At 40.6% G+C, this 12,357-nt stretch overlaps 2 protein-coding genes across 9 annotated transcripts in view; one reads left to right on the plus strand and one right to left on the minus strand.

Moving 5' to 3' along the window:
* Positions 1-12,166, minus strand: part of POLK (DNA polymerase kappa) — a 34,250-nt gene extending 22,084 nt beyond the window's left edge. The window contains exons 1-5 of one of the 7 annotated variants that reach the window (XM_087885816.1): positions 11,336-11,352; positions 8,468-8,573; positions 6,421-6,589; positions 5,441-5,560; positions 4,203-4,355 (exon numbers count right to left, since the gene is read on the minus strand). In XM_087885816.1, coding sequence (XP_087741942.1) covers positions 4,203-4,355; positions 5,441-5,560; positions 6,421-6,555 — 408 coding nt within the window. In that variant the 5' untranslated portion in view covers positions 6,556-6,589; positions 8,468-8,573; positions 11,336-11,352. Of the gene's footprint in view, positions 1-4,202; positions 4,356-5,405; positions 5,561-6,420; positions 6,590-8,467; positions 8,577-11,060; positions 11,282-11,335; positions 11,512-11,974 lie in introns of those variants that run through there. The other 6 variants (XM_087885815.1, XM_087885813.1, XM_087885817.1 and 3 more) reach the window with 6 other exon arrangements.
* CERT1 (ceramide transporter 1) overlaps positions 11,366-12,357 on the plus strand; it is a 69,780-nt gene continuing 68,788 nt past the window's right edge. The window contains exon 1 of one of the 2 annotated variants that reach the window (XM_034441132.3): positions 11,366-11,841. In XM_034441132.3, coding sequence (XP_034297023.1) covers positions 11,746-11,841 — 96 coding nt within the window. In that variant the 5' untranslated portion in view covers positions 11,366-11,745. The remainder of the gene's footprint in view (positions 11,842-12,357) is intronic. The other variant, XM_034441131.2, reaches the window with a different exon arrangement.

Below are 12,357 nucleotides of genomic sequence, written 5' to 3' on the forward strand. Positions count from 1 at the left end.
TTTTGCCACCAATAGCCTCCCACCGACCAGTTCGTTCTCACAGGGAGGGACTACTCAGGGTACTGTCAGTCAAATTATGCCGACTGGCGACTCCCAGGGGAAGGGCCTTCTCTGTGAGGGCTCCAACCCTTTGGAATGAACTGCCCCCTGAGATACGAAATATCCCTGATCTCCGTACTTTCCGCCGTGCCCTCAAAACCCTGATGTTCCAACAAGCGGGGCTAAACATATGAACATGTGAATGTTTTTAAAATGTTATCTAATTTTAGGTTCTATTTAATTGGGCCAAACTATGTTATAATAATAATTTTAATTAGCAATTTTATGATGTTTGTGTATCTATATTTTACTTGACTGTACACCGCCTTGAGTCCTATGGGAGAAAGGCGGTATAGAAATATAATAAATAAATAAATAAATAAATAAATAAATAAATAAACAAACAAACAAACAAACAAACAAACTGGAAGTCCCCCATTACATGCAAATATAGTCAAGGTTAGCATCATTAATATAAACAAGCCATCCTCATACTGCATAGAGTAGACTCAATTTTGTCATGGTCCATTCTGAAGCAGCTCTAAAACTGGTGTAACAAGATCATACAGTCATAAAGCAATCAATTCAACAGGCCAAAAAGGGTTAGTGGTTACACCACCTTGTTTAAACAACTGTTTCACATCAACAACAAGAACATTTTAAACCCAGTCTTTCAGAATCCTATTGTATTTTTAAAAATAATACCAGCATCACTTGCCATATTGCTTAAGTACAATTTTTCCTTTTCTTGAAACAAGCAATGTATGCTGCTTTCATCAGAGATAAACTGGTGATGAAAAGCATATAAACGTCTTCACAAGAAAATGAAATTGCCTACTTTCCCTTCATTTATTCTGTCACCGAATAAGGCTTCAAAAATTTGAAGCAAACTGATACAAAGGAACGTCTCAAAGGCTGAGAAAATGACTGACCATGTAAGAGGTAATTTGAATACATGTGAAACTTATATTTTGCCAACCAATATTTTGACTGTGACTGCTTCACAACAAAAATGATTGAATGTGTTGTGCTACAAAACCACAGAAATCATATAGTATTAATTACAGGGATCTCATTTAGTCTGAAAGTATGCAACAGTGTGGATTTATATCTTGATTATCATTAACATTTTAGGCAAATGTTAATGGCAAAAATAGCAAAGAATCTAAACAGCAGAAAAAGGGTCAGTGATCATTCAGTTTCAGAGATTTTGTAAAGAAATACCACTTTGTGAAGAGCTTTGCGATGAGACTGTTATTTAGGGTAATATTCATTTATACAAAAGCTTGATTTCAGTGAAAACACATTGGAAATAGTTAAGAACTGTGAAGAGCCACAAAGGTTTCTACCAAGACAAGAACAAGAGGCAGCAATTTCTTTTCTGTCTTGTACCCCCAAGAACATTTTTTGTACTGCAAAGGAGATCCCAGCTCTTCAGAATAAATTATTAAAATGCTCTGGGGTTGAGAACGGTAAGAGAAAATGAAATTGGTTGAGGGGAACATTGTTCAAACCATAATGGATTGTACCAAAATGATAAACACTTGTCCTTTATTTTGTTGCTTCAGTTCCTCCCCTATACTTTTCTTTTCTTATAATGAAGACCAAGTCAGAATATGCTTTTCATTTTAATTGCTTATTTTTTGTGATGGAGTACAAGTGCTCCTCATTTAGTGACCAATAGTTCAGCACAGTGGTGAAATACTTCGTGGGTTGCCACCGGTTCGCTGCCCGTGCATGTACAGATTTCCTGCTTTCTAGCGAATATAAATCGTGCAGTACAGCTGATCGTCGGAAATACCCGTTCAGATGAACCGGTAGCTCTTTTTTACTACCGGTTCAGGTGAACCGGTGCGAACCGGTAGCATTTCACCCCTGGTTCAGCACCCATGCAAACTTATGATGGCACTGAACAAGTGTAGTTCCAACTGGACTATAGTAGTGGCCATCACAGTGTCCCTGCACTTACAATTTGCAACCCTCCCTACTGGCTTCTTTCAAGCAAAATCAATAGGGAAGCCAGCAGGAAGTCGCAGTCATGTGAGGTCCTCACATAATACCCACATGGTCCTCATTTAACTATGGCAACTTAAACTGCAATCACTAAGCAGTGGAGTATCATGTTTTTTTAACTGATAACCACGTCTCTTAATGTCAGAGTTTATAGTCCCAATTAGCAACTTTAAATTAAAAAAAAAATCTAAAACAATCTGTATATGATCTTCATGCAAATACTCAATTCCTAGCTCTTTAGGGAGGATAGGGAAATCTCCCAGGAAACTGCTAGTCAATAGTTCCAGAGTCACACCAGAGCTGGGGTGTCAAACCAGGGGTGAAATGCTCCAGGTTCGGACCGGCTCGGGCGAGTAGGTAGCAGAGATTGAGGCTATTTCGCCGAACTAGGAGCAATGGCTGGCTGGCCGTGTCCCCGAACCGATCCACGGCCCACAGTCCTGCCATGCTTGCCTGCCTTCCATGCTGCCTTCCTGGTGTCCCGGTGGCCAGCTTGCGAAGGCAGGCAAGCAGAAGTCCACATGGAAGGCAGGCAAGCATGGCAGGGCTGTGGGGAAGGAGCTAGCAGCTTACTGCCCGCCCCGACTCAAGCAGCGGCTTCCCTGCTCAGCCCTGACAAGCTATGCATCCATAGCAATGGGGTTGTTTTGTTCGCAGCGGGGGTGCTTCGGGAGAGCAGGTGGACATATTCATTATAGTTGTCAGCTGCAGATGTCCGCCTGCCCTCCCGAAATACCAGCTCGGTGAAGAAAACAACCCCATTGCGCTGCGCCACCTTCTGCAGCCAAATGTGTCCAGCCGTCCGTGCCCTTTCCTCAAATGAGCTGTGCATGGGGCGCTTGGAGAGCGAGCGAGCAAAAGAACTCTCCAATCTCTCTCTCTCTGTGTGTGTGTGTGTGTGTGTGTGTGTGTGTGTATGTGGGAGCGATCTGAAGCCGAGGCACCCAAACTTCTGGCAGCGGTGGGGCAGCTTCTGAGCAGCCTGCTCCACCTGACCTACTCCCTGAGTCTCGCCATTCTCCTGCCCCCCCCCAGCTCAAGCAGCGGCAGGCTCCGCGGGACAACAGGACCTCTCATTTTTCCCACAGCACGGCGTACGCTTGCTACCTCTGCTTGTCTGCTTGCAAGCAATGATCTTCTCTGCTTCTCTCGGGATGCTGGTGCGGGCACCATGGATGCATAGCTTGTTGGGGCTGAGCAGGGAAGCCGCTGCTTGAGCTGGGGGGCGGGGGGGAGGAGAACGGCGAGACTCAGGGAGTAGGTCAGGTGGAGCTAGCTGCTCTGAAACTGCCCCGCGCTGCCAGAAGTTTGGGTGCCTCGGCTTCAGATCGCTCCCTCCCTCTCTCTCACACACACACACACAAACAGAGGTTGGAAAGCTGTCTTGCTCACTCTCTCTCCAAGCGCCCCATGCACAGCAGAGTGACGTGAATGATGTCAAACTGGCCACACCCACCCAGTCACATGACCATCAAGCCATGCCACACCAAGCATGCCCACAGCAGCAGTAGTTTTTTTGGTAGCAAAAAAATTTAGATTTCACCCCTGTGTCAAACTCAAGCCACGAGGGCCAGATCCAGCTCACAGAGTGCTTAGATCTGGCCCACGGGGATGCCCTGGAAACAGCAAAGGAGTGGTCCGCGGTGCCTCTGCCAGAGAAAACAGAGCTCTTTTTTCACTGGCAGAGGGTTGCAGGAGGCTATCGCAGCAGAAAACGGAGCTCGGGAGCCCATTTTTGCTGGCAGAGTGCTCATGCCCCCCCAAGCGCCCCTGACATGAGTGATGTTGAGTTGGCATGCCCACCCTGGCAACACCCACCCCAGCTCCCAGAGGTCAAACACAACCCTGATGCATCCATCAATGAAATCAAGTTTGACATCCCTGCAGTATAGTCACACAAAACATATTTGTGCTACCATGTTGTAAATTAAACCAAAGAACTATTTTACTTAAAACCGTAGCACCAAGCCATGAACAAGAACAGGAAAGGCAAAATATTAATCTAAAAACAACATTGGTACAGTACTTGCAAAAATCATTTTTATGTTGCTTCCCTATTGTCACACATTTAGAAACAAGGAATTTGTATACAATGAAAAATCATATCTGTGTTTTCTATGCAAGTATGTAAATGGTGTATTTCTTCTTACCAGCATACTCAGTGAACCCACTGCTATGGGCTTGTCCCTTAATTCAGGATTGTCTCTCATTTCTACAGCTGCATAAAAGGCATCCATGTCAATGTGTACAATAGTACAACTAAGGTCACGAGTCTGATCCAATTCCATTGCAAGTTTATCCATCTGTTTACAAATAGATATACAAAACTGAATAAAGACAGAGTCTTTTCTCTTCCCCAAAGTTGGATAAGTTTATAAAACTTATAAAAAGTTTATAAAACTACCAATTACTTCAGAATTGTTTCATAAAGTATATACATACATACAGTATCAACACTGTTACATGGTCCCTTTTATCACTTCAAAGTCTTCCGTCTGTAATAATGTGGAATAATTTGCACAATAATTTTTAATTTGTATCCTAAGTAACAGAAATTGTCACATGAACCAACCATTATATGGATCATTTCAAAAAGGCTCTAAACTAATTTGCTGTGGCACGAGAAAGTGGTATGTTTAATGCAATAATTATGCTGTGATTATCTTTATGGCTCTCCCGGTTAATTTGTTTAATGTCTACAATGCTGTTCTTTGTATGTGAGTAAACAAGAACTAACTGTAACTCACATGAAGCTCTACTATAATCACAATTAACTGCTACCAAGCTCTTTTTCCAAGAGCTTTTTTTGTTTTGAAATACCATGTAATTGATGAAAACTACATGCCTTCCCATCACTGATGTAGAAAAATCCAACATTTAATTTCAAAACAGTATAACTTTTTTACATACATAGGATACTAGTACAACCCGCCATAATCATACAGCTTTGAGTAACTGCCCACATACTTCTTGGAAACATTGGGGCTATATTTATAACCAACACCATAGTTTTATGAATAAAGTGTTGTATAGAAATATAATAGCTTCTGGGGCTTTAAAAGTTGACAGTCAGGAGCCCCAGAAACACTAGTTGAAGCACTAAAGCTTAGAGTTTAGACAAAGAAGATTGGCAGGATTCAGTAAGTCACAAACCAAAGTGACTTACGTTGACTTAAATAGCAAGCCTTACATTGAAGGTTATCTTAACAGCATGCTGATATGTGAGGCTGACATCATGGACTTCCTTTGTATTCTGAGCCCTCTGATATACTAGTTATTTCAGATTAAATCAAGCAAACCTATGCAAAATGGAGTTAAGTTAAATGGAATAAACTTTCCATGTTTTTTCTTACCTGGCTAGTCTTTTTAAGCTCTTTAGTGAAATTACCTGCAATTGTGCTTTCAAAATTTGTTGCTCTGTGATTTTACTTTTTAGTTTCAGCATTTTTTCAATCCGTTTATTAACTTGTTGGTCTTTCTTAAGTTCATTTTCATAAAATCTAGAACCCTGCCAAAGAGATTAAAATTATTTAAACCTGATACATATCAATTTAATTATATTTACGTTGTGAAGGTTATTAGAAGAGCACCTACAAAGGCCTTTGATCTCCCAAGTTTTTTATATTCACTAGTAAAGTGGCATTCCTTAGAGCAGGGGTGTTAAAATGGCGGCCTGTGGACCAGATGAGTCACATGCAAGCCATGCCCACCCTGGCTCCACAAAGGCAAAAACCATTGAGATATGTCATAATATGGCACATGACGCAATCGAGTTTGATATCCGTGCCTTAGAGTATAGAAGAAATAGGAATTGCCAAATAACAAATCAAATAGGTACACTGAACTGTCCAAATTATATAGTATTTAGACATATAAATATTTTGTGCAATATTTTGGTTAAGACATTTCATACTTCATAAAAAGATAAAACTATATAAACAAATAAAACACATCAGAAGAATAATGTTATTTTAAAAAAATGAATTAGGCCTGTACCTTCAGGAGGATATATATGTACCAATATTTAGGTAGTGACCAGAAGATTGCAGTCTTAAAGCAATTATTTAAACTGCCCCACTGATTCTGAATGATATTCAAATACACGATTATTAGTCGTGTCTAAAGTTGGCTGCATATATAAATTAAAATATGATTGTTCTTGAATATAGTAATATATATATAGTAATAATATAATAATAATATATAGTAATGTGCAGTAACTTTATAGACTTAATTTTTAACATTAATTGTAATGACCATGCCTATTACCTATATCATGTTGGCAGATACCCTACATTTTTTACTGAATAAAATCAATGTGAATAACTACAACCTTTGTTCATTTTTAAAAAACTGATATAAACAAACCTTGGAGGCTTCCATTATGATTTTGTTGATCTTCTCTTTATCCAGCCCTTGCATTCCAGCTTTGTTATCATTAAGACCCATCCTAAGAAGTAACCCTTCTCTGGAAGAAGCATTATCTTGGTTTGCATTTTCCATTGTACAACCCCAAGCAAAGAGTTTCTCAGTTACCCTGAAAAAGAAAAACTGCATAGTTTTAGAGTTTATCGCTGACACTCTCACATCATCATAATATAACAGAATTATCTATACATGCATCCAACAATGTTACATTATTTTTTAATAACAGAAATATATTCAGTTGGGAACCTGGGAAAAGAGTGCATACAAATTATTTTCACTTATTATCTCTTATTAATTTATCTTAGTAGTTGCAATATCACTTGCCAAAAAAGTGGAAAGTATTAATGTTTTTGGTTAAATTATCTTCAGATAGATATGAAGCCAGCAGCACTAGGAGGCTTTAGAATTCTCTCTTATAACTAGAAGGTTTAATGTTGGAATTTAAATACATGTATATAATAAATATGTTTATAATGATTTGTAAAAAAATAAGAACAACAGTAAGAGGACATAGAAAGAACCAGTATCAATACAATATCAATAGCATAACTTTAGGCATGAACGCAAACTTCTTGGGCCACTCTTGGGCTACTCACACTCTCCTCAACTCACTTCACAGAGTTGCTCTTGTGGGGAAAATAGGAGGCATGAATGTTGGATATGTTCACTGCCATGAGTTATTTGTAAAAATAAAGGCAACATAAAAATAAATAAATAAATAAATAAATCATATATATAATGTTTCTAAATATTGACAATTACAATTCAACAAAAACTACTTCATGTCTAATGTGTCTGTGGGGTATCTTTTTGGAAAGATGGATTTACCTAATTGAAATGTAGTACCCAAAATAGAATACAGGCAGTCCTTGATTTACAACAGTTCATTTACTGATGTTCAAAGTTACAACAGCACTGAAAAATGTGACTTATGACCATTTTTCACAGTTACAGCATCCCCATGATCATGTGATCAAAATTCAGATGCTTGGCAACTGGTTCAGATTTATGACCGTTGCTGTGTGCCAGGGTCATGTGATCACCTTTTGTGACTTTCTGACAAGCAAAGTCAATCTGAAAGTCAGCTTCACTTAACAACCAGGTTACTAATTTATCAACTGCAGTGATTCACTTAAGAACTGTGGCAAGAAAGGTCGTAAAATGGAGCAAAAGTCACTTAACAACAGAAACGTTGGGCTCAATTGTGGTTGTAACTTGAGGACTACCAGTACTCAGGCAGAGTTAACAATAGAGAATCTCCAAATCAAAACAAAACCTTTATTATACTCAGTGACCATCAAAATCTTCAGAACCAGGTGACCTTAAAACCCAGAGCCACTAACTAGTCTTGCCATGGTTGAATTAAAGCCTATTCTCTCCTATCCAAACCTCCATAGTCTCTGGGCACCGGGAAAGGTCCTAGTGGCATCACTTTTTTTTGGCCTAGGGGAATACAACTGGCTATCATCAATGATCTGATATTGCAGCCATGTCATCTGATTATTTTATCTAGCAGCTTCATGTAGATATTAAATAAGAGTGGGGACAGGGGAAGAGTCCTGAGGCAGAACCAGCTCCAGGAAAAGGAGGAAAATCAGTCTAGTGATATATTTTCTACTCTCAATTCCTGAAATGGCCCAGAAAAATATCACGATCAATGGCATTGGAGACTGCTGGCTAATTATATTAAGTCTTCTGTAATGTTTATTTGCAGTTACACAGTAGATAAGAACATTTCATATATAATAGAAACATAAATCTTTAAAGTATGCAGATTTCATCCTAACGTAATCTTTTAAGCATGTTAACTGAAACTAATGCTATTGACTTTGAAACCCTAACATAAACAATATTGCTGCAGTTGAAAATATTTTTTCTTTGTGGCCAAAGCTATTGAAGCATTGTTCCATGATGGATTGCAGTTTTCAGAGAAACTGCACCATCTCCTGAAACTTAATTTAACTCATCCAACTTGTTTTCTACCTACCTCACCAATTCCCTAAAGGCAGGAATGAACACTTTCAAACCAACTTGCCAATATCTTTAAGAGGTTTATCAAATGCAGCCAGGCACAGAATGGATATTTTAGGCAACTGCTGAAGCACGGACAAAACCGAGATCAATAAGGAAGAAAAAGAGAAGGAAAAGGATAAGATGTTGCAAAGGATAAAAATGATTGAAGATAATTGCAAAAGCACAAAAAATATAATTGATATTTACTCCCTCAGAATCTGTACTCAAACCACATCACATTAGTTCTCCTTCCTAAAACAAGACATTTTCATTTTTAAAAAAACATATAAATAAGAACTACCTTGCTGGAATGAGATCAAGAGCTGATATAGTTCCTACCCTCCATTTTCAGCTATGGCCACCTGTCTGTAATGGCCATGGTCAAATTCAGTGCCCGCTCCAACTTTTTCAGCACCAGGAACCAGTTCTATGGAGGGCAGTTTTTTCATGGGGATGTGTGTGTGTCTGGATCCTGCACATGCACAGATGGGGCTTTATTCACTTCCATGGCCCAGTTCCTGGCAAGCTGCAAACAAGTGCCAGTCCGCAGCCTGGGGATTTACTAAAACTACTCATATATGACATGATATGGTATGGCTGTGGGAAGCATTCAAAGGATCTACTTCACAAAGCACACTAATTGATTGAACCCCCCCCCCTCCTGAAATCTTAAAGCAACCATATACTAAGTAGCAACCAGCTACTTTGAAGGATATTTTTTGTTGTTTGTACAGACCTTCCATTAGGATTTGCAGCAAAGCTACTACATATACATGCAATTTCTTTTGAATCAGCCAATTAATCCTTTAAATAATGTTGCATCAACACTTCAAGGAGATGATTTACAAATAGTCCTGTTTACGACAATTGAGCCATATTTTCTGTTGCTAAGAGAGACTGCTGTTAGTGTTTTTTTTTCATTTTACGACATTACTAAGTGAATCACTGTAATTGTTAAGTTAGTAACATGGTTAAGTGAATCTAGCTTCCCCATTTGACTTTGTCAGATCACAAAATGTGACCACATGACACCAGAATACTACAATTTATGATACTGTAATCATATGAACCAGTTGCCAAGCATCTAAATTTTGATCATGTGATCATGGGGAACCTGCAATGGTCATGTGAAAAAATGTTATAAATCACTTTTTTCAGTGCCATTGTAATTTGTAACTTTGAACGGTCACTAAATGAAGTGTTGTAAATTAAGAACAATCTGTACTTAACCACCAATGAATTCTGAAAAGTACGGTATCTCTCTGGAATTTTTTTCACAGGCTCTGTGGCTACATAGCTATACAGCCTCAACTGTATTGTGCTTTTGCAAATCTTTAAAATCTTTCAACAGGCCTGAGGCATGAGTTATGATTCACTCCTTGGTAATAGATCATTTTTATGACCATGACCAAGTTGTGTTCTATTTTTTCCCCCAATGTATTGTTAGTCTTATTAACAGTTTGCTTATTTTTATTATCTTAAACTAATATAAACTGCCTAGAATTGCCTGTGTTGAGGAGGCATACATGCTGATTGAATTCAGGCCTCGGCTGAAGACTGCTGAGAATCGGAAATCTTCAGAGTACTTTTATTTGGCTCTAACAAGCCCAACAAGATTTGGAGGAGGAAAAATTAGCTTAGATTTTCACATCATATTTCACAAGGGTTGTAATTTCATTGCAGTAAGTTTCGGATGTTGTGCCTGGCAGTACCAGTCAGATAAGCCTTGTGCTTTATCCGTAACACACTGATGACAAAGTATTTGTGAAAAGACAGCTACTGCAACAAAAGGCATTATGTATCGTTACTGTCCATTAACCATCTGTGCTCTGCGCCAAAGTTGCCAGTAGAATCTTAAACTATAGATCAAAAGGATTTATGATTTCTATTTAATAACAGGAACCAAATTTATATTACCAAAATCAGAACTCTTACAGTAATGAAAAAAAGTGTTGGGGTGAAAGAACTAGGTTTCCATTCTAAACGTACAGTGTTTCTACAAGATTCCATTTTATGAATCTGTCTAGTTTAAACTAATTCTATAATCTGAAGTATGTTCAACCTTGTCTCATCCAAGCCAAAACGTCCATACACAGAAAAGCAGCCACAGGATCAACACATGAACTCTAAATCAGCTTCTGTGACTCGCAGTATAGCAAGGGTAACATGATCTTTTATAGATTTCAGATGTTTTAGAAGCCCTGTTAAGTTCAAACGAACTTTTCCCCTCTTGAGTAAATTCGCATTGCGTTGCAATTTCGACTCCTTCTGCTTGGAGCTAGCAACACATGTAGCTTTTTCCCCCCCTCCCCGTTTCATATATTCCCAGGAGATCTACAATGCTTCCAACCAAGTAATTTATCAAGTAGCTGTTTCAGCCACGAAAAACAAAAAACTCTCACTGTCTTTCCTTCGCTTTAATGGTGTATATTAAAGCGTGTAAATCATCCCATCTATAAGGATGGCGTAGTAGGGGAAATCTAAAACCCATGCAAAGAAGGAAAAAAAAAAAATCTCCCACAAAACCAGTTTTGACATATCACGCAGCCATAAGCTCCCCAACACACCTCAGTCCCAAGAAGCTTCACCAGCCCCCGTTTCCGCAATAATTAAGTCGCACCAAGATGGCGACCAATTGTGTTTTCAAAAAAAAAAAAGAGAGAGAAAGAAAAAAAGCGACACCGGTACTTTGCGGAAGCAAAGCCAATACAACAACCAGAAAATTTAAGGGGGAACGATTAACGCCCGCCGCCCCACCCGCTTTCCCAGGAGGCGGTGCGCCGCCAAACACCTTCAGTCGTTTGACTACAACTCCCAGCATGCTCTCGTTCTAACGACTTACTCCGTCTGGTGAGAAGCGTTAAAAGGGCTTGGCAAAAAAAAAAGGGAGGGGGGGATGGCGAGAAAGATGGCGGCGGAGGTAGTAGTACTAGTTGGAACAACCGCCGCCACAAGGTTGATCTGAGCGGAGAAGGCGAAGACGCGCGCTTTGGCTCCGCTGAAAGGCTTCCTTCTCATGGTCAGGGCTACCGGCGTGCGCGGAAGGGTGTGGGGGGATCTCGGCGAGCTGCTGTTGCCGGCGGTGGCCAGAAGGGGACAGACGGACGGAAGGGCTCTGAAGGTGGCTTAGGCTGGTGGGGCGACGTAGCAACAGTAGCGGCTCCGGAGCAGCGAAGCGTCTTAAATCCAGGTAGAGAACCAGCTCCGGTGGTCTCGGCGTTTCGGCGTAAGAGCAGAGAGGGAAGTGCCTCCATGTCGGACAACCAAAGCTGGCATTCCTCCGGCTCAGAAGAAGATCCCGAGACAGAGTCGGGGGCGCCTGTTGAGCTCTGTGGAATCCTCAGCAAGGTAATAATAATAATAATAATTATTATTATTTTATTTATTTTCTAAAAAAAAGTCCCTTCGTTTCCTTTCCCCGCCGCTCTGGCTTCTCGGGCTCAGCTTGGACTCTGCCTTAGGGAGCTCCACTTTGCCTTACCTGTGCTGCTGCGGAGGGGGGGGGCAGTTTCTCTCGGCCGCCCTCCCCCTCCGTGGTTGTGGTTGGGGGGGGGGGTTGTGAAGGCATTTGGGGGCCAGGGCGGAAGGGTGGCACCGTCACGCTCTTGTCTTCCGCGAAAGAAGCAATGGAGAGAGCCTGACGTTGAGTCACCTCGCGGGTGCCCACCGCCCGGGGGCGGCGCCGGCCTGCTGTCGGACTGGCTTCCTAGTCAACGGGTGGTCCCCGCACGTTTCCTCCGCCGCCCACCTCCGGGTGTGTGTAAAATATGTATAATAATGCAAGTATATATTGGGATGAAGCGCTTCGTCGCCGCAGTCGGAAAAAAAGACGCTGAGGATTTTTTTTATCCGAGGAGGGGCTGC

Source organism: Pantherophis guttatus, chromosome 2 (assembly GCF_059756535.1).
Source record: "Pantherophis guttatus breed Tessera chromosome 2, ASM5975653v1, whole genome shotgun sequence".
Taxonomy (NCBI): domain Eukaryota; kingdom Metazoa; phylum Chordata; class Lepidosauria; order Squamata; family Colubridae; genus Pantherophis; species Pantherophis guttatus.